The sequence below is a fragment of the Narcine bancroftii genome, chromosome 3 (genome assembly GCF_036971445.1).
Source record: "Narcine bancroftii isolate sNarBan1 chromosome 3, sNarBan1.hap1, whole genome shotgun sequence".
Classification (NCBI taxonomy): Eukaryota; Metazoa; Chordata; class Chondrichthyes; order Torpediniformes; family Narcinidae; genus Narcine; species Narcine bancroftii.
The window spans coordinates 27,738,584-27,756,875 of record NC_091471.1 but is presented as its reverse complement, the minus strand read 5'-3'; the positions used below and the strand labels follow the sequence as shown (position 1 = coordinate 27,756,875).

At 42.9% G+C, this 18,292-nt stretch overlaps 1 protein-coding gene and 1 long non-coding RNA gene across 9 annotated transcripts in view; one reads left to right on the top strand and one right to left on the bottom strand.

Annotated features, from left to right (window-relative positions):
• Positions 1-14,727, top strand: part of LOC138757040 (uncharacterized) — a 31,493-nt gene extending 16,766 nt beyond the window's left edge. The window contains exons 3-4 of the long non-coding RNA XR_011353292.1: positions 8,195-8,363; positions 14,557-14,727. This is a non-coding gene — a long non-coding RNA (uncharacterized lncRNA). The remainder of the gene's footprint in view (positions 1-8,194; positions 8,364-14,556) is intronic.
• Positions 1-18,292, bottom strand: part of st3gal5 (ST3 beta-galactoside alpha-2,3-sialyltransferase 5) — a 127,744-nt gene that overhangs the window by 10,090 nt on the left and 99,362 nt on the right. For 6 of the 8 annotated variants that reach the window (XR_011353288.1, XM_069923663.1, XM_069923665.1 and 3 more), the window contains 2 exons: positions 14,534-14,720; positions 7,766-7,924 (listed from right to left, as the gene is read on the bottom strand). Coding sequence is in view for 7 of the 8 variants with exons in the window: in XM_069923663.1 (XP_069779764.1) it covers positions 7,766-7,924; positions 14,534-14,720 (346 nt within the window). In the remaining variant the exon portion in view is untranslated. Of the gene's footprint in view, positions 1-3,440; positions 3,574-7,765; positions 7,925-14,533; positions 14,721-17,273; positions 17,369-18,292 lie in introns of those variants that run through there. The other 2 variants (XM_069923664.1, XM_069923669.1) reach the window with 2 other exon arrangements.

The following is an 18,292-nucleotide window of genomic DNA, read 5'->3' as shown; positions in this document are numbered from 1 at the left end:
CTTATGCACTTTGTTGATTTTCTTTTTTTCTCTCTGTATTGCACAAGTCAGTTTGTTTACATTTGGTATCTGTTTACAGTTCTTTTGATTGTTGATGCTGTGTAGTTATTTTTTGCACTACCAATTAATTAGTGGTAATTCTTCTGCGCCTGCAGGAAAAAGGAATCTCAAGATTGTATATGAATGTCATGTATGTACTCTGACAATAAATCTGAAATCCTTAGCGCCGGATTCGAACCTGGGATACTGGTTCAACAGTAGTGATGCGCTAACAATGCCTTTGTTCAAGAAAGGCAAGAGGGAGAATCCTGGGAATTAGAGACCAGTGCTTCAGCAGTGAGCAAACTATTGGAAAGGATTCTAAGGACAAGATTTATGAGCTTTTGGAGAAGCATAATCTTATTAGGATTAGTCAGCAATGCTTTGTGAGGGTCAGGTCAGCCTAATTGAGGTTTTTGAGGAGCTGACAAAAGAAATCGATGAAGGTAGGGTGGTAAATATGAATTTTAATAAGGTAGTTAGCTTATCGAGAAAGTCGCAAGGCATGGAATCCATGGAAACTTGGCTGCATGAATTTGAAATTTGTTTTCCTACAATAGGTAGAGGAAGTCAAATGTGCCTAGAGGTCTGGGACTAGTAGGTTTCACAGGGTGTTCAGGGAACCCTTCTCTTTGTGATTTTACAAAGTTGTGGAGGGTTTGGTCAGTAAGTTTACAGACGACACAAAGATTGGAGGTGTTGTGGATAATGCAGAAGGTATGTCATAAGTATGTCACAGGATTCAGAGAGAATAGAGAGTTGGGTTAAGAAGTAGCAGATGGAGTTCAATCAGAAGAGTGTGAAGATTGAATATGAAGGCAGAGTACAGGTTAATAGCAGGATTCTTAACAGTGTGGAGGAACAAAGGAATCTTGTGGCCCAAGTCCATCGATTCCTCAAGGTTGCCGTGCAAGTTGATATGGTGGCAGATGGTGCTGACTTTCATTAGTCAGGATATTGAGTTCAAGAGCAATGAGATAATTTTGCAGTTCTTTAAAACTCTGGCTAGACTACAGTGTTTAATTCTGGTCATCTCATTATAGGATCTAGGTGGAAGCTTTAGAGAGGGGCAGATATTTTCCAGGATGCTTCCTAAATTGGAAGGCAGTCTTTTAAAGAAAGGTTGAGCAAACGAGGGCTTTTCTCTTTGAAGCAATAGAAAATGAGAAGCAACTTCATAGAGATGTACAAGATTATGAGAGATATAGATAGGGTGGACAGCCGGCACCTTTCCCCAAGGCGTCAATTGTCAGTAACAAAGGACATTTGTTTAACGTGAGTGGTGGAAGTTTAGGAGGAGATGTCAGAGGTAAGTTTTTTTTAATATATAAAGAGAGGTGGTGCCTGAAATGCATTGCTAGGGGTGGTGGTAGAGGCTGATACAATAAAGGATATTTAAAAAAAACTCTTGAATATGCAAATTGATACAAGAAAATGGAGGGTTATGGACCATGAGGGAGAGAAACATTATTGGTATAGATTATGTTAATATAAACAAGATTTCCCAAAGAATCATGTCCTCTGTTTTGTTAAGGTATGGCAGAAAGGAAATAAAAATAAACTACCATCCACAGTGGGTGAACAAAAAAGTTTTCAATATATTCCACTGTTTCGCACAATCCTTTGTCAAATATCTACAAAATATCCAGGCCAAAAAGCAAATTTCTCCACACTAAATGCTACTATTATCCAGCGAGAGAAGGAGTTAAAGCAAGAGCTGGAACAGCAGCGTGGAGCAGTGGGTGAGAAGAGGCCCGGCAGGAGCAGCGGACTCGATGGGGAAGTTCAATTTTAATCTTTTAGAAATTAGAATAAGAATAGAGTTAGAGAGAGAGAGAGATAGACTGTGCATATGGCAGCCAAGGCAGAGGAATGTTCCTCTTGAATAATGTGGGTGTCAGGGAAGCCAGCAGTATCCCTGATGACTTCATCTGTGAGAAGTGCATCCAGATGCAGCTTCTGACAAATCGAGTTAAGGAATTGGAGCTGGAGTTGGAGTTGGATGAACTACAGGACATTCAGGAAGCAGAGGGGGTGAAAATACAGGAGTTACGGGGACACTATCACACCTATGAGGCAGGGAGGCAGGAGGAGGGTAGATAGGTGATGATTAGGAAAGGGAAAAGTTACGCAGTGCAGGGTACCCCTATAGGCATTCCCCTGAATAATAAGTATACAATTTTGGATACTGTTGGTAGGGACAACCTACCAGGCACAAGCTATGGTGATCAGGTGTCTGGTCCTGTGGCTAAGAAAAGGGAGGAAAAGAGGTGAGCTGTCGTGATAGGGGATTCAATAGTTAGAAGGGACAGATAAGACAGATCTTGCTGTGTGAGAGATCAAGAATCCCGGATGGTCTGTCGCCTCACTGGTGCCAGGGCTCGCGATACCTTGGATCGAGTTCTCCTTATTCTCAGGAGGAGTGAGCAGCCAGATGTCATGGTCCATGTAGGGACCAATCAAGTGGATAGGAAGGGTGAGAAGGTCCTGCAAAGAGAGTTTAGGGAGTTAGGTGACAAGTTGAAAGGCAGGATCTCCAGAGTTACAACCTCAGGAGTGTTACTTGTATCAAGTACTAGTGAGGCTAGAAACAGGAGGTTAATGCAGCTAAATATGTGGCTAAAGAGATGGTCAAGGTGGGAGGGCTTAATGTTTCTGGACAATTGGACTCTGTTCCAGGGAAGGTGGGACCTCTTCCAATGGGACAGTTTGCACCTGAACTGGAGGGGGACTAACATCCTTGCTAGCGCTGCTCTAGAGGGTTTAAACTAGATTTGCAGGGGGATGGGGACCAGAGTGTTAGAGCAGATAGTGAGGAGGAGGAGGAGGATGAAGATCATGCGAGGACTACAAGTAAAGACAGAAATCCAAGGTTTTTATGTGATTGAAATGTTCTCAGGTGTATTTATTTCAATGCAAGAGGTATTGTCGGAAAGGCAGACAATCTTAGGACGTGGATTGGCTCGTGGGATTATGATATTATTTCTATAAGTGTGGCTTGATTCCAGGGTTCCATTGTTTTAGACGTGATAGAGAGGGAGGGATGAATGGGGGAGGAGTGGCAATACTAGTCAGGGAAGATATCACAACTGTGCTTAAACAGGACAGACCTGAGGGCTCGCCTACAAAGGTGGAGCTGAGGAATGGGAAAGGTGTGACTACACTGATGGGGTTGTATTATAGACCACTCAATAGTCAGAGAGAATTGGAGGTGCATATCTGTAGAGAGATAGCAGACCGATGTAAGAAACAGAAAATTGTGATAGTACATTTTAACTTTCCACATATTGACTGGGAATCCTGTATTGTAAAAGGGCTTTATGGCTTGGAGTTTGTCAAATGTGTTCAGGGAAGTTTTAATAATCAATACATAGAGGTACCAACAAGAGAGGTTACAATACTTGATCTCTTCTTTGGGATCCAGATAGGTCAGGTGACAGAAGTATGTGTAAGCGATCTTTTTGGGTCCAGCGTCCATACTGCCATTAGTTTCAAGTTAATTATGGACAAGGATAGGTCTGGTCCTCGTGGATGCTAAATTGGAGAAAGACAAATTTTGTGGAAACGAGAAAGGATATAGGAAGAATGGATTGGGATAAGTTGTTTTCTGGCAAGGATGTGTTCAGTATATGGAAGTGTGAAATATTCTATTTTTAAGTCACCCAGAAACTGAGGAAAAGTACCACTGATTTTTGTCTTTATTAAATACGGAATTCTCTAACCTTAAAACCAATATTAGGAAAAAAACAGTTCATGCTTACTGAAAGCAGATTCACTGGCTTTTCCAGACAGCTAAACTAGCATTTAAACTAACAGTTTGAGGCCATTTTAAACTGTGCATTGTTAAACAGATTGACAGAAGCATTAATCTGACAGAACCTGTTCTCCCATTGTCAGACCACCTTCCCAGTCAGCCACAGCTGTTTCCCATTCATAAACGGCTGACTGCAAGGCAATTTGTCGGGACTACTACAGAAGATAGAAAACTCCCACCTTTCTGTCAGGTGCCAATGGCAGTTTCTTTGCTTTGAGTGCCTTAAAGATTTGATTAACTTTCCAGACTAATAATTAACATTTGATAATTAAAACTTAAACCAAGAGTACACAAAGCACAGATGTTCAATATGTATTGAAGGCAAAACCTCTAGACCAGGGGCGTCAAACTCAAATTCACGGAGGGCCAAAATTAAAAACTTGGCCTAAGTTGAGGGCCAAACTAAATATTTTTTGAAAATTTTCAACAACATCTGCATGTTTTCTCTTTTTTCAACATATGTAATGTTAAACTTTTTCTTATTAAAATAAATGTTTAATAATAGTTTTGAATAAACTCTTTCCAGAATGAGAAATAAAATATTCAATAAATAATATTTCTCTATAGAGGATTTGTCAAATGTTGCTAGTGTGCTGTCGAATAGTAAAATCTGAGGGCTATTGAGAATGTGGGAGAATAACATGATTCCTGAAACAATCAAATGGGTGACTGATTGTGGGCATGAACTCTAGCAGGGTTATTTGCCATGCCCTTGTTCCATTGGTACAGATATCCTTTGATTTACACACTTTTCAAGTTTTATGCCTAATGAGCTTGTATTCAGGTGCAGGACCATTTTTAACCAGGAACATATTTATCACTGTGACATGAAACTATTGGAAGATCGTTTTATAACCATATAACCACTTACAGCACAGAACAGGCCAGTTCGGCCCTACTAGTCCATGCCGTAGCAAATCCCCACCCTCCTAGTCCCACTGACCAGCACCCGGTCCATACCCCTCTAGTCCCCTCCTAGCCATGTAACGATCCAGTCTTTCCTGAAATTAAAGTTCATAATACTTACTCAGGCCTGTGTGCGGGAGGGCGGGGTTTGCGGGCGATCGGGTTGGACAACGACAGTGCGGGGGCATTGGCTCTCGCTGCAGGGCGGCATCTCGGCGGATCAGCGGCCCCGTCACCATGAGTCGCGGGTCGGCTTGCGGCAGGTAGGGGTAGTGGGCAACGGTCCTGGCGAGGTCAGGCCCCCCCTGAGTTTCTGCCGGACCCCCCTTGACCTGCTGAGTTTCTCCCGGACCCCCTTTGACCTGCTGAGTTTCTGCTGGACCCCCCTTGACCTGCTGAGTTTCTCCCGGACCCCCTTTGACCTGCTGAGTTTCTGCCGGACCCCCCTTGACCTGCTGAGTTTCTCCCGGACCTCCCTTGACCTGCTGAGTTTCTCCCGGACCCCCCTTGACCTGCTGAGTTTCTCCCGGACCCCTCCCCCTTGACCTGCTGAGTTTCTCTCGGACCCCCCTTTGACCTGCTGAGTTTCTCCCGGATCCCCCTTTGACCTGCTGAGTTTCTCCCTTCTGGTGTTTTTACGAGAACCACAGACTTTCGCTCATACATTGATGAGGGGGATCAAGGGCCAAACATTGTCAGGTACCTCTCTGCTGGATAAAGGATACGGTTTAACCCGCTGAGTTTCTCCAGTGTTGGGTTTTCACGAGGTAGAGTCAAAGGGCCGAAGGGCCTGTTTCTGATCTGTCATGTTCTATGGACCCTGCTCTTCTTTCCGTGCCAGTGTCCCAGGACCTTTCCAGGGCAGTCTCCGCACTCAGGACCGTGCTGGGATCCCGGTCAGCGGTGGAGGAGCAGGTGAGCGCGGCTAACCCCGATCCAGCCCACACCACTCCCGAGATTGGCGGGGGGGGTTCCACCCTACCTGCCCGACCAGCCTCGCTCTCCACGTGTACTCCGGGCACCCGCCGCTGGTCCGGTGGGAAGGCGCAGGGCAGCTGGCACCCCCATCGCCCGGCGGGGAGCCCCAATCTTCCCTCTGGCGTCCAGACTCCATCTGTAGCTCCAAGAAACGCTGTGCCACTGGGGTTCCGGGCGCTGGGAAGTGGCCTTGGCTTCCCCTGACACCGGCCAGGCCGCACTGCGGTGGGGGGATGGGTGGGGGGACACAACAGCGTGTTTATAAAACCACCCACCACTACTTTTCAAGGACCAGGATTTTTCTCTCTCTCTTTCACCCTGGGACACAGCGGTTACTGTGCATGCGCTATACTGGCGCGGCGGCCAGCGGGCCACCTCTAATACATTTTTGATATGATCTTGCGGGCCAAATATAATTATATCGCGGGCCAAAGTTTGACATGTGTGCTCTAGACATTACCTGAACTGTTTATAACAAAATTAACTGATAATGCGGGGAACTGTTTAATGCCAGTAATTTACATTTCTTAAGAGATCCACAATTTCAAATATTAACAAGGAACTGTAACAATACCTCAAACAAATTTAAAGACATATGTTTATCAAAGTAAGAGATATGCCACCAAAATATGTTTTAAATACTATACCATTTCACTGTGATCTTTGAGTGAGGGTCGATATTGACTAAGGAGGCCGTGACTACGTGAACCTGCTATACCTTACTCCCACTAGCGTAATTTAATAAACTTGTATTGTATGTTGTAATTCTGCCGTGTACTTTCTGTCTTGACAGCACGGGTTTACTATCATAGAAGGCCTTCAAAAGCAAAATTGTGAGAGTTTGCATGTTCTTGTCAGGATTAAAGGAAAAATTTACAGGCATAAGGAACCTTGGTTTCAAGGGATAGTGGCGGTCTGGTTAAGAAGAGAGAGGTGTATAGCAGGATAGTTAGCATGGATTTGTGCATGGTAGGTCATGATTAATGAATCTTAGAGTTTTTTGAGGAGGTTATCAAGAAAGTAGATGAAGGAATGGCTTTGGTCATTGTCTACATGGTCTTTAGTAAGGCCTTTGATGTGGTCCCACTTGGGAGGTTAATTCAGAAGGTTCAGACACTAGGTATCCATGGAGAGGCTGTAAACTGGATTTAATAATGGGTGTATGGGAGAAGACAGAAAGTGGTAGTGGATGATGGTGTGCTTCAGGAATAAGTGCTGGGACCATTGTTGTTTGTTGTCTATATCAATGATCTGGATGATAATGTGGGAAATTGGATCAGAAAGTTTGCTGATAAACTAAGATTAGAGGCATTGTGGACAGTGAGGAAGGCTTTCAAAGCTTGCAGAGGGATGTGGACCAATTGGAAAAATGAGCAAGAGAATGGCAGATGGAATTTAATGCAGACAAGTGTGAGGTGTTGCATTTTGGAAGGACAAACCAAAAAAAAGGACATACACATACTGAAGAGTGCAGAGGAACAAAGGGAACTGGGAATACAGATACATAATTCCCAGAAGGTGATGTCACAGGTAGATAGGGTTGTAAAGAATATTTGGCATCTTGGCCTTCATAAATCAAAGTATTGAGTTTAGGAGTTGGGATGTTATGGTGAGGTTGAATAAGACATTGGTGAAGCCAAATTTGGAGTATTGTGTGCAGTTCTGGTCGCCTAACTACAGGAAGGATACCAATAAGATTGAAAGAATGCAGAGAAAATTTACTAGGATGTTGCCGGGTATTCAGGAGTTGAGTTACAGGGAAAGATTAAACAAGTTGGGACTTTATTCCTTAAAGCGCAAAAGAATGAGGGGAGATTTGATAGAGGTTTACAAAATTATGAGGGGCATAATCTGACATGGTAAATGCAGGCTCAATCTTTAGTTTTAAGAATAAATTGGACAGATACATGGATGGGAGAGGTCTGGGACTAGCAGAATGATGTTTTGGCACAGACTAGAAGGGCCAAATGGCTCATTTTTGTGCTGTAGTATTCTATGGTTCTAATTACATTTATAACCAGCTCATACCTGGTCCCATCCCCATAGTTTTTTTCGAGGTTCAGGTAACTGCAGCAAATCTATTGCCGTCTCCATTATGATCTCAGGATTCAGAATCCGAAACTGTGCTGGTTTAATTGGTACTTTCTTTGCGACTTTCTGCCAGAACCAGATATTTTCCCAAAATGACTAGAATAGGTAAAAGCAGAAGAAAAAGAAAATACTGTAATTTACATTGTCACATTTTTTCAAATTCTTATGCCAGTTTGGTTAATTCACCAATTTTTGCACATCGCTCAAGAACAAATTTCGTAAAAGCCATTTTAATTTTTATACAGAAGTGTATTATTGACATTATAGCTGCAAACCTAATTGCTCTGATAGCAAATGACATTCATTGTGAAAATGCATTTTTCCATGTCCAGCTTCTTTATCGCAACTCTCCCATTACAACTACAGGATTATGAACTACTCCTTAAAACTAGAAAGTGCTTTCTATAGACACTGCATGATCTGCTGAGTTCCTCCTGCACTTTTGGGAATTGGACAAAGAGATCACTTGGCTGAAGAGAAACACCAAAGTTGAAAATACTTACCAACCAGTTCTCAGAGCTATCTGGAATCCCTGGTAAGGACACCATTCCTTTCTCACAATTCCTCTGTTACATCTGTTCCCAGAATGAGGCTTTACACTCCTGGACATCTTGACATTTTAACAAACCTGAATCCCCACTATATTGTTAATGATAGAGCTCAGACCCATATCTCCTCCATTTAAATTTTAAATTTAGACAGACAGCATGGTGACAGGCCCTTTCAGCCCACACTACCCAATCGACCTATAACCCACAGTACGTTTTTGAATGGCAGAAGGAAACTGGAGCACCCTAGGAAAATCCAAGCTTACATGAAGAGAACATACAAACTACTTACAGACACAGGTGACAACATTGCACTAACTGCTACACTAACCATGCTACCCCTACTCGTATGTCTGCCCTTATCCCACATCCTACCAGGAAAAACAAGGTCAAGATCCTTCTGGTATTTGCTTTCAACTCCACCAGCCTCCACCATAAATTTTAGAGCAGTGGTTCTCAACTTTTTTCTTTCCACTCACATACTACTTTAAAGCATTTTCTATGTCATACCTGCTCTGTGATTAGCAAAGGATTGCTTAAGGTGGTAATGTGGATGGAAAGAAAAAGTTTGAAAAACACTTTTAATGGTACCTAATTGACTTGTTATGTGCATGGTTTCAGAACTTCAAAAGAAATGGGCCAATGACAATTTTTCTCAAGCAAAAGATTTCAGTAACAGGGTCTAGAGCAGTGATGCAGAGGGATTACTTCAAGTGAGTGAAAAGAAAAAGTTTAAGAACCACTGTTCTAGAGGTCACTTAGCTGTCTGTGTGTGCCTCCAAGAACCGTTGGTGGAAAGTTGGGATGCTGTAATGTATGCTTGAGAATGAAGAAGGACAGGCAGTGGGTGGAGTAGCATTAAGAATAAACAAAAGGAACTTAAATCATGGATCAATACATGTAATTACAATATTGTGGCCATTTCAGAGAGTTAGCTGTCATAAGGACAGGATTGGCTGTTTCATGTTTAAATGTTTCAAAAGAGATAGTGAGGGAGGTAAAAGAGGAAGAGAAAGTGGCATTGCTAATTAGGAAAGATATCACAGCTGCAGAAAGGGAGGAAGTGTGGGAAGTGGTAAAACTGGAAGGAAGCAATCTCTCTATAGGAAGCATTCTATAGGCCCACGAATAGCCACCAGGCCACTGCAGAGCAGATAAGTAAGCAGATTATGGAAAAGTGCTGAAATAACAGAGTTGTTACAATGAGAAACTTCAAGTGCAAAGAGCTTCAATGGGGCAGAATTTTTCTTGTATCCAAGGAGGACTCCTGACACAGCATGTGGACAAGCTAACTACAGGAAAGGCTATACGAGATAATGAACCTGGTCAGGTGACCGATCTTTCAGTGGGTAAGCATTTCAGAGACAATGACCACAACTCCCTGGTCTTTAGCATAGCTATGGACAAGGATAGGAGCAGACAAAATGGAAAAGTTTAAGTAGGGAAGTGATCATCAAGATGGTATTAGGCAAGCACTTGGGAGAGTAAATTTGGAACAGATATTCTCAGGTAAAATGCATCGTAGTAATGTGGAGGATGTTTAGGGATCACTGGGGGGGGGGGTGGTTCTAGATAAGTTTTTTCTAGTGAGACAGGGAAAGGATGATAGGGTAAAGGAACCATAGTTGACAAGACAGGTTGAACAGCAAGCTAGTCAAGAGGAAGAAGGAAGCATACACAAGGTTTTGGAAGCAAGTGTCAGGAAATGGCTAATGAGAATTAAGGTAGCCAGGAAAGAACTTAAGGGGCTTAAGAAAGCCAAAAAGGGACAAAAGGCCTTGGCAAGTAGGATTAAAGAAAACTCTGTACCTTTGATGTGTAAAGAACAGAAGGATGACTAGAGTAAATGCAAGACTGATCAAAGGGGGAATGTGTTCCTGAAGGACAAGGAGATGGGCAAGGTCCTCAATTAATACTTTCCTTCAGTTATCACCAGGGACCTTGGTGAATGCAAGTTTAGCACAGAACAGGCAAATGTGCAGGAGCATGTTGAGGTTAAGAGGAAGTGATGAAGCTTCTTAAAAAAGATCATGATAGATATGTCCCAGGGACTGAACAGAATATACCCAAGGTTACCACAGGAGAAGTGGGGGAAGAGATTACTGAGCCATTGGTCATGATATTTGCATACTATCTGGCCATACGATAAGTACCCAAGGATGGGAGGATGGCAAATATAGTCACCTTATTCAAGAGAGGTAGAGGGAGAATCCTGGGAATTATACACCAGTTTTTTGTTGGTGGGAAAACTATTGGAGATGATTCTTAGGGACAGGATTTATAAATATTTGGAGGACCATAGTGTTCTCTGGGATAGTTAGCATGACTTTGTGAGTGGTAGGTCTTGCCTCACAAGCCCAATTGAGTTTTTTGAGGAGATGCTGAAAGAAATTGATGAAGAAAGAACAGTGAATGTGGTATATATGGATTTTAGCAGGAATTTAACAAGGTCCCCCATGATAAGCTCATCGAGAAAGTCAAGAGGCATAGCATCCATGGAAACTTGGCTACAAAGTTTCAGAATTGACTTGCCTATAGATGGCATAGAGTGATTGTAGATGAACCATATTTTGCCTGGAGGTGTTCCACAGGGATCAGTTCTGGGAACCTTGCTCCTTGCAATTAGAAGTGTGATGGGTCAGTAACTTTGCAGATGACATGAAGGTTGGAGGTGTTATGGATAGTGTAGAAGATTGTTGTAGATTACAACAGAACGTAGACAGGATGCAGGGCAGAAAAGTGGCAGATGGAGTTCAATCAGGATAAGTGTGAAATGATGCATTTTGGAAGGTCAAACCTTAAGGCAGAGTTAATTGCAGGATTTTAACAGTGTGGAAAAACAGAGGGACCACGGTGTTCAAATCTATAAATGTCTCAAGGTTGCCGCTGTGCATGTTGATAGGGTAGTTAAGACTTATGGTAGGCTTCCCTTCAATGGTTGTGGGACTGAGTTAAAGAACCGTGAGGTAATGTTGCAGCTCTGTAACTCTTATTAGTTCACATTTGCAATATTGCGTTCAGTTTCTGGTGGCCTCATATGTATGCTTTACCAGGATATTGCCTAGAATGGAAAAGTCTTATGAAACAAGGAGGACGAAGCTAGGATTTTTTTCCCTTTAGAGCAATGGGTGATAAGAGATGATTTAATAGAGATATACAAGATTATGAGAGACATACAGATACACAATCCTTTATCTGGAACCCTTGTGGGACAAATTTCAGATTTTTCCGGATTTCAGAAAGCCAGATTTAAGCTCACCTGAATTTTGCTGCCGTATCCACCCCCATCCCCTTTCCGTCGCACTGCCGTCTCCCCCCTGCCCGCCCGACTCTCGCTGCCGGTCTCTCGCCCGCCCGACTCTCGCTGCCGGTCTCTCGCCCGCCCGACTCTCGCTGCCGGTCTCTCGCCCGCCCGACTCTCGCTGCCGGTCTCTCGCCCGCCCGACTCTCGCTGCCGGTCTCTCGCCCGCCCGACTCTCGCTGCCGGTCTCTCGCCCGCCCGACTCTCGCTGCCGGTCTCTCGCCCGCCCGACTCTCGCTGCCGGTCTCTCGCCCGCCCGACTCTCGCTGCCGGTCTCTCGCCAGCCCGACTCGCGCTGCCGGTCTCTCGCCCACCCGACTCACGCTGCTGGTCTCTCGCCCACCCGACTCACGCTGCTGGTCTCTCGCCCACCCGACTCACGCTGCTGGTCTCTCGCCCTCGCCCGCCTGACTCGCGCTGTCGGTCTCTCGCCCACACGGCTTGCTGGATTTTGGAACTTTCCAAATTTTAGATGTCTGGATAAAGGATTGTGTACCTGTACTGCAGATAGGCTGAACAGCCAGTAACTTTTTCCAAAAGAAAATACCAGAGGAGGCTAGTGTAATAGGGACAATTAAAATCCTCTCTGATAAATACATGGATGTGAGAAAAATGGTGAGTTATGGGCTGAGGTTGGGAAATAATAGATTGATGTAGAGTAGATTTAAGTTGAAGGGCCTGTATTATTCTATCTTCAATGGCTGCAGAGTAAACAAGTATCCTTAGATTCTGTAAATCAGTCTGCAGATTGGAAAGTGTTACTGCACAAGGTAAAAAGGTAATGGTAATAAATTAGCTTCAGATCCAAGTGTACTGGATTAACTACAAACAATTGGGAATAAACTGAGCATTTTCAGCTTCTTACCTCTCTGGCATTTGCCAATCAACTGCCTCTACCTCCCCATCTACCTGTCATCTTTCACCCCTCCCTGGTTCCCCAGTCCCCTTCTGGTCCCTGTCCAACCCCATCTCATTATAATAGCTATCTCCCTTCTGCACTCTTAATCTTGATGGTGGATTTTGACCCAAAACATTGACACTTCTCTTTCTCTCCCCAATGCTGCTCAACCAACTGAGTTTCCAGATTGTTTTTGTTTAATTTAATATTAGGGTAACACAACAAATCTCCCCTCAGGATCAATTCTTTGGCTTGGCTTCGCGGACGAAGATTTATGGAGGGATAATGTCCACGTCAGCTGCAGGTTCATTTGTGGCTGACAAGTCCGATGCGGGACAGGCAGACACGGTTGCAGGGGAAAATTGGTTGGTTGGGGTTGGGTGTTGGGTTTTTCCTCCTTTGTCTTTTGTCAGTGAGGTGGGCTCAGCGGTCTTCTTCAAAGGAGGTTGCTGCCCGTTGAACTGTGAGGCGCCAAGATGCAAGGTTGGAGGCGATATCAGCCCACTGGCGGTGGTCAATGTGGCAGGCACCAAGAGATTTCTTTAGGCAGTCCTTGTACCTCTTCTTTGGTGCACCTCTGTCATGGTGGCCAGTGGAGAGCTCTCCATATAACACAATCTTGGGAAGGCGATGGTCCTCCATTCTGGAGACGTGACCTACCCAGCGCAGTTGGATCTTCAGCAGCGTGGATTCGATGCTGTCGGCCTCTGCCATCTCGAGTACTTTGATGTTAGGGATGAAGTCGCTCCAATGAATGTTGAGGATGGAGCGGAGACAACGCTGGTGGAAGCGTTCTAGGAGCCGTAGGTGATGCCGGTAGAGGACCCATGATTCGGAGCCGAACAGGAGTGTGGGTATGACAACGGCTCTGTATACGCTTATCTTTGTGAGGTTTTTCAGTTGGTTGTTTTTCCAGACTCTTTTGTGTAGTCTTCCAAAGGCGCTATTTGCCTTGGCGAGTCTGTTGTCTATCTCGTTGTTGATCCTTGCATCCGATGAAATGGTGCAGCCGAGATAGGTAAACTGGTTGACCGTTTTGAGTTTTGTGTGCCCGATGGAGATGTGGGGGGTAATTAAATGACTTAAATCCTGCTGGTAATCAAAGACAACAGAGACAGAACCCTGCAACAGCCATTTTTTTTTAAAAACCTGAACTCTCACCTTTAAAAAGGTGCTCTTCTGTTTGTTCCATGAATAGTGCTGAAGTTCCTTGTTCCTGCTCTTAATCAAGTAAACTTGTGCACAGTTAAGCACTGCTCTGCTTCCAGCAGGAACAAAAACTTCATTGGCTGTTCATGCAGAAATTCTGCTTTTACTTTCCTTTAGAGGTTTGTTATTACAAAAAGGCAAAAATTGTCATAGATATTTGAATAAACTGCATTGTATTAGATAAAAATAGTGCATCTTTTTATTTGCTTCTGAAGACTCTTTCTCCTCAAGAACTATTGGGATTTTATTTGTTAGTGCATTGGAAATATTTTAAAAACGGAAATATTCAGTTGTTTTTAATAATTATCAGTTTTGGATGTTAGCAAGATTTCTGCAACCTCCACTGAGCTGTTGACAGTATAACAATTAATTTTTGTGGTGACTGTGGGTAGTAGACGGACACTATGTCACAGTGTATTGCAGTTGTCAGCTGCATTGCTGCTCTCAATAGTTACAAAGATTTTAAAAGAACACTGGCAAACTTCAGTCATTATCTCTCCACCTCATCATGTATTAAGTATGTTTATTTACTTCATAGCACATTTGTTCTATATTATTTTTCTCTATCATCTGAGTTGTTCTTTTTCTTGTATACAAAAAATATAAAGTGAAAGCACCCCACTTGGCTTAAAACCCCACTACATCATTCACTGTTACTGGTACTGAAACAGTAAGTATGCAAATAATTGGACATATGCTTTAAAACAAATGCAGACCAGAATGAAATATTAATATATATCTTTACTTACCACTTGTTCTCTTTTAATCATAGCATTCAGCCAGCTAAAATCTACTCCTTTATACATAACAGCAACAAAGAGCATGTACGGATCATAGTCTAAAGTAGATTTTGGTGCTCCTTCTGGATAGCTCATTCGTATAGTTGTTTTATTACCAACATCTTGAGTAAATCCTTGGATTGGGGCATTGTTCAGCCTACAGAGGAACAATGCAAATTCATGTTAGTAAATTAATCTATAAAACAACAATTTGAATAAAATTCAAATGAATTATTGAGTTTCTTACAATTAGCTTCATGGTGAAATTTTCATCACATGGACCAGATGACACAATTTTCACAATATTTCAAGGTTTAATAGGTTTTCGTAGGTCTTGAGTGTGTTGAAAAGCTAATGATCACATGATCCAGCTCATGATAGATTTGATAGGCCAAATGGCCTACTGAGTAGATTTGATAGGCCAAATGGCCTACTGATCCTATATATTTAATGATCTAAATGCCAACTCTCTTCAATTGTCAAATCGACCTATATACAATTTCTCAATCAAACCTTCTTACCTGCATCACATTCAAGTCAAAAATATTTGTCATAAAAATTCAAAAATGATAAATATCTTCCCCAATAATGGAAGAAATTTAAAAATCCCTGCATAATGATGTGATAAGGATGGAATCCAACCAGCTACTAATAAATATATCAATGATTAAAAGAGTACAAACAAATTACAAGGACATTGTTGGGACTTGGAGCTAGATTATAGGGAAAGGTTGAATAAGTATGAACTTTATTCTGTGGAGTGTGGGGGATGATAGAGATATACAATAATCATGAGAAGTATAGAAATTCTATTGATAACAGCAATGGACTAACCCCTGGACACTATACACTAGTCAGCATTTCATTGTTTGATGGAGGAACTCAATGGGTAAGGCAGCAACATTTCTGGTCAAGATCCTAAACAAGACTGAAGATGCAAAAGATAGCACAAACAGATGAAGGGGAGAAGTGACATTGGGGCTGATAGGGGAGGAAAGGGTGGAGAAACGCAGTGTTGAATTAAGACAAAGATGTGCAGATTATGGAATCTGATCAAGAAGGAAGGTGACATGTGAAAGCAGATAAAGAAGGGATGGTGGAAAGATGGGAGGAGTAGGAGAACGGACAGATACTACTCTTATGGAGCTGTAATGCACTGAAATGTACTTCAACCAATCATAACATTCAACTTTAAATGCCTATCCATTGTTTGTCTACTGTCAAACTCATTCATTGAATTTTCCAACTTCCCTTGGCCAACCTTTCTTTTACTCTATTTTTCAATCTTTTTGAGTTATAGGTATATGCAAAATACATAGGTACATATAGAAATAATAATAATAAAGTAAGTTAATATCATTACAAGTGTTCTGAGCCCAGAGGACCCCAAAACCCAGCAGCAATAGATATTCACCAAGACAAATAGTTATTTCAACAAAAGTTGCTATCCACAACTCCTCCAACCTTTGATTCATCCACAAATCTACTGACCCATCCTTCTGCTTCTACATCTAGGACATTTATAAAAATTACAAAAAGCAGAGGTCCCAGAACAAATCCCTGCAGAACCCCACTTGTCACTGACCTCCAAGCAGAATATTTTCCCTCCACTACTATTCTCTACTTTCTACAGACAATCCAATTCTGAATCCACACAGCCAAGGTTCCATGGATCCCATGCCTTGAGAATTTCTGATGAGTCTCTCATGGAGGAACCTTGTTAAAAACCATACTAAAATCCATATATACACCTACCATCCTACCTTCATCAATTTCTTTTGTTACCTCCTCAAAAAACTCAATTAGGTTGTTGAGGCACGAGCTTCTCCTCAACAGCCACGTTGACCACCCCTGAGAAGACTGAACTTTTCTAAATGCTCATAAATCCTCTCCTTAAGAATCCTTTCCAATAATAGTTTGCACACCACTGACTCAATTCCCAGGATTCTCCCTTTTATCTATTTTTTAAACAAAGGGACCACATTTGCCATTCTCAAATCTTCCAGCTCCTCCCCTGTAGCCAGGGATGCAAAGATCACCACCAACCTCAGCTATCTCTTTCCTCCCTCCCCACAGCAACCTTGTTCAATTTGTTGGACATCTTGTCCAGCCCCGTGTACTTAATCTTAATGTTTTTAAGAAGACCCAGCAATTTCTCTTTCCTAATCTCAACATGGTCCAACACATAAACTTGTTCTATTCTGACCTCACCTTTGTTTCTTTGTATTATGGCAATAACCTTGCCAATACTTTTTCTTTATTTTAATGAATATCTACAATCATAGTTACGCATTTTCCCAGGACATTCAGGCATAAGATCAAGAACCTGGTTGGATGGTGCCAGAACAAACTAGCTCTCAACATCACCACAACCAAGGATCTTATTGTGCAATTTAGAAAGGGGGTGGGACTCAAGGGACAGCGATGATGTTGGAGAGCATTAATATTGCTTAATTCCAGAGTCTATTTCTGGCCCGAGGAAGCTCTTTCTTTGAGCCAAGCACATCAAGGCAACTCCAAAGGTGGCACACAAACACTATGAATTCCTAATGAGTCTGAGGAGATTTGCCATAAGTTTGAATACTCAATTCAACTTCTATGCATGTACTGTGTAAAATATGCTTAATAGCATCATGACCTGGCTTGCTAATATGAGTGCCCAGGAACGCAGAAGGCTGCAAATATAGACATGTCCATCACAAGCACTGACCTTCCATCTATTGAGGGACTCCCTGAAGGCAGCAGCCAACATCACAAAAGATCACATCTTCCTGATATAAACTCTTCAGAAAAAAAGTGCAGATGCCTGAAGTCCAGCACTTCTGCATTAAAGAACATTTTTTCCCCCAACAGCTGTCAAGAGAACAGGAAATAGGAATGGGGTAGTGAAACAAATAAAAAATTCCAGATGCTCGGGTCGAGTGTAATTCACAAACTTGCTGGAGAAACTCCACCGGTCTTGCAACATCTATAGGAAATAAAGGGTAACTAATGTTTCAGTCCTGGGCCCTTCATCATATTTAAGAAAGGAACTGACAGTTGTCTGAATAAAAAGGTGGGTAGGAGTGGGGGGAGGGAGGGTGAAGAGAGAAGAGGGAGGAAGGGGGAGGAGTACAACAGGTTAGAGGTAATAGGTTGGTACAAGTGGGAAGGTAGTAGAGAAAAAAGCTGAGAAATGATAAGGAGTCCAAACCATCAGCAGCCTGATCAAGAAATCTTCAGCGGTCGAGAACCCACTGGAGCCCCTCCCACCCTCTCGCACCCTACCTCCAATACCCCTTCAGCCAGTCTTGGTGTAACACAGTCCACAGCCTGGTGTAATTGCAAGTTGCCAGCAGCCTGTATGGGTTCCTCGCCTCGAGTTGCCACCCATGTGTTCTTCAGCCACAGAGCCCCTAATTGGTCTGCTGCCATGGTCAATGTCCTGCAAGCTCATCTCTTCTGCTTCTCTTTCTCAAGTCGGGGTGCTCTCTGTTTTCTGGTACACTGTGCCAGTCCTCTACTTCCCAGGAGTTCAAACCCCTCGAGAATGCTACCAACACAGGCATCGCCACCTGGGCCCAGGCCCCACAGTCGCAAGATTTTAAAATAAAACACATTCAGCTCCTTTAAGTCGTTGGTAGTAGGACTAGGTGGTACAACCCTGAGAAGGATCATTGTCTCCCCCCCCAACCCCCCAGGACAGTGCTCCAGCAGCATCACCAATTTCTTTGTAGATCCTCTTCACCT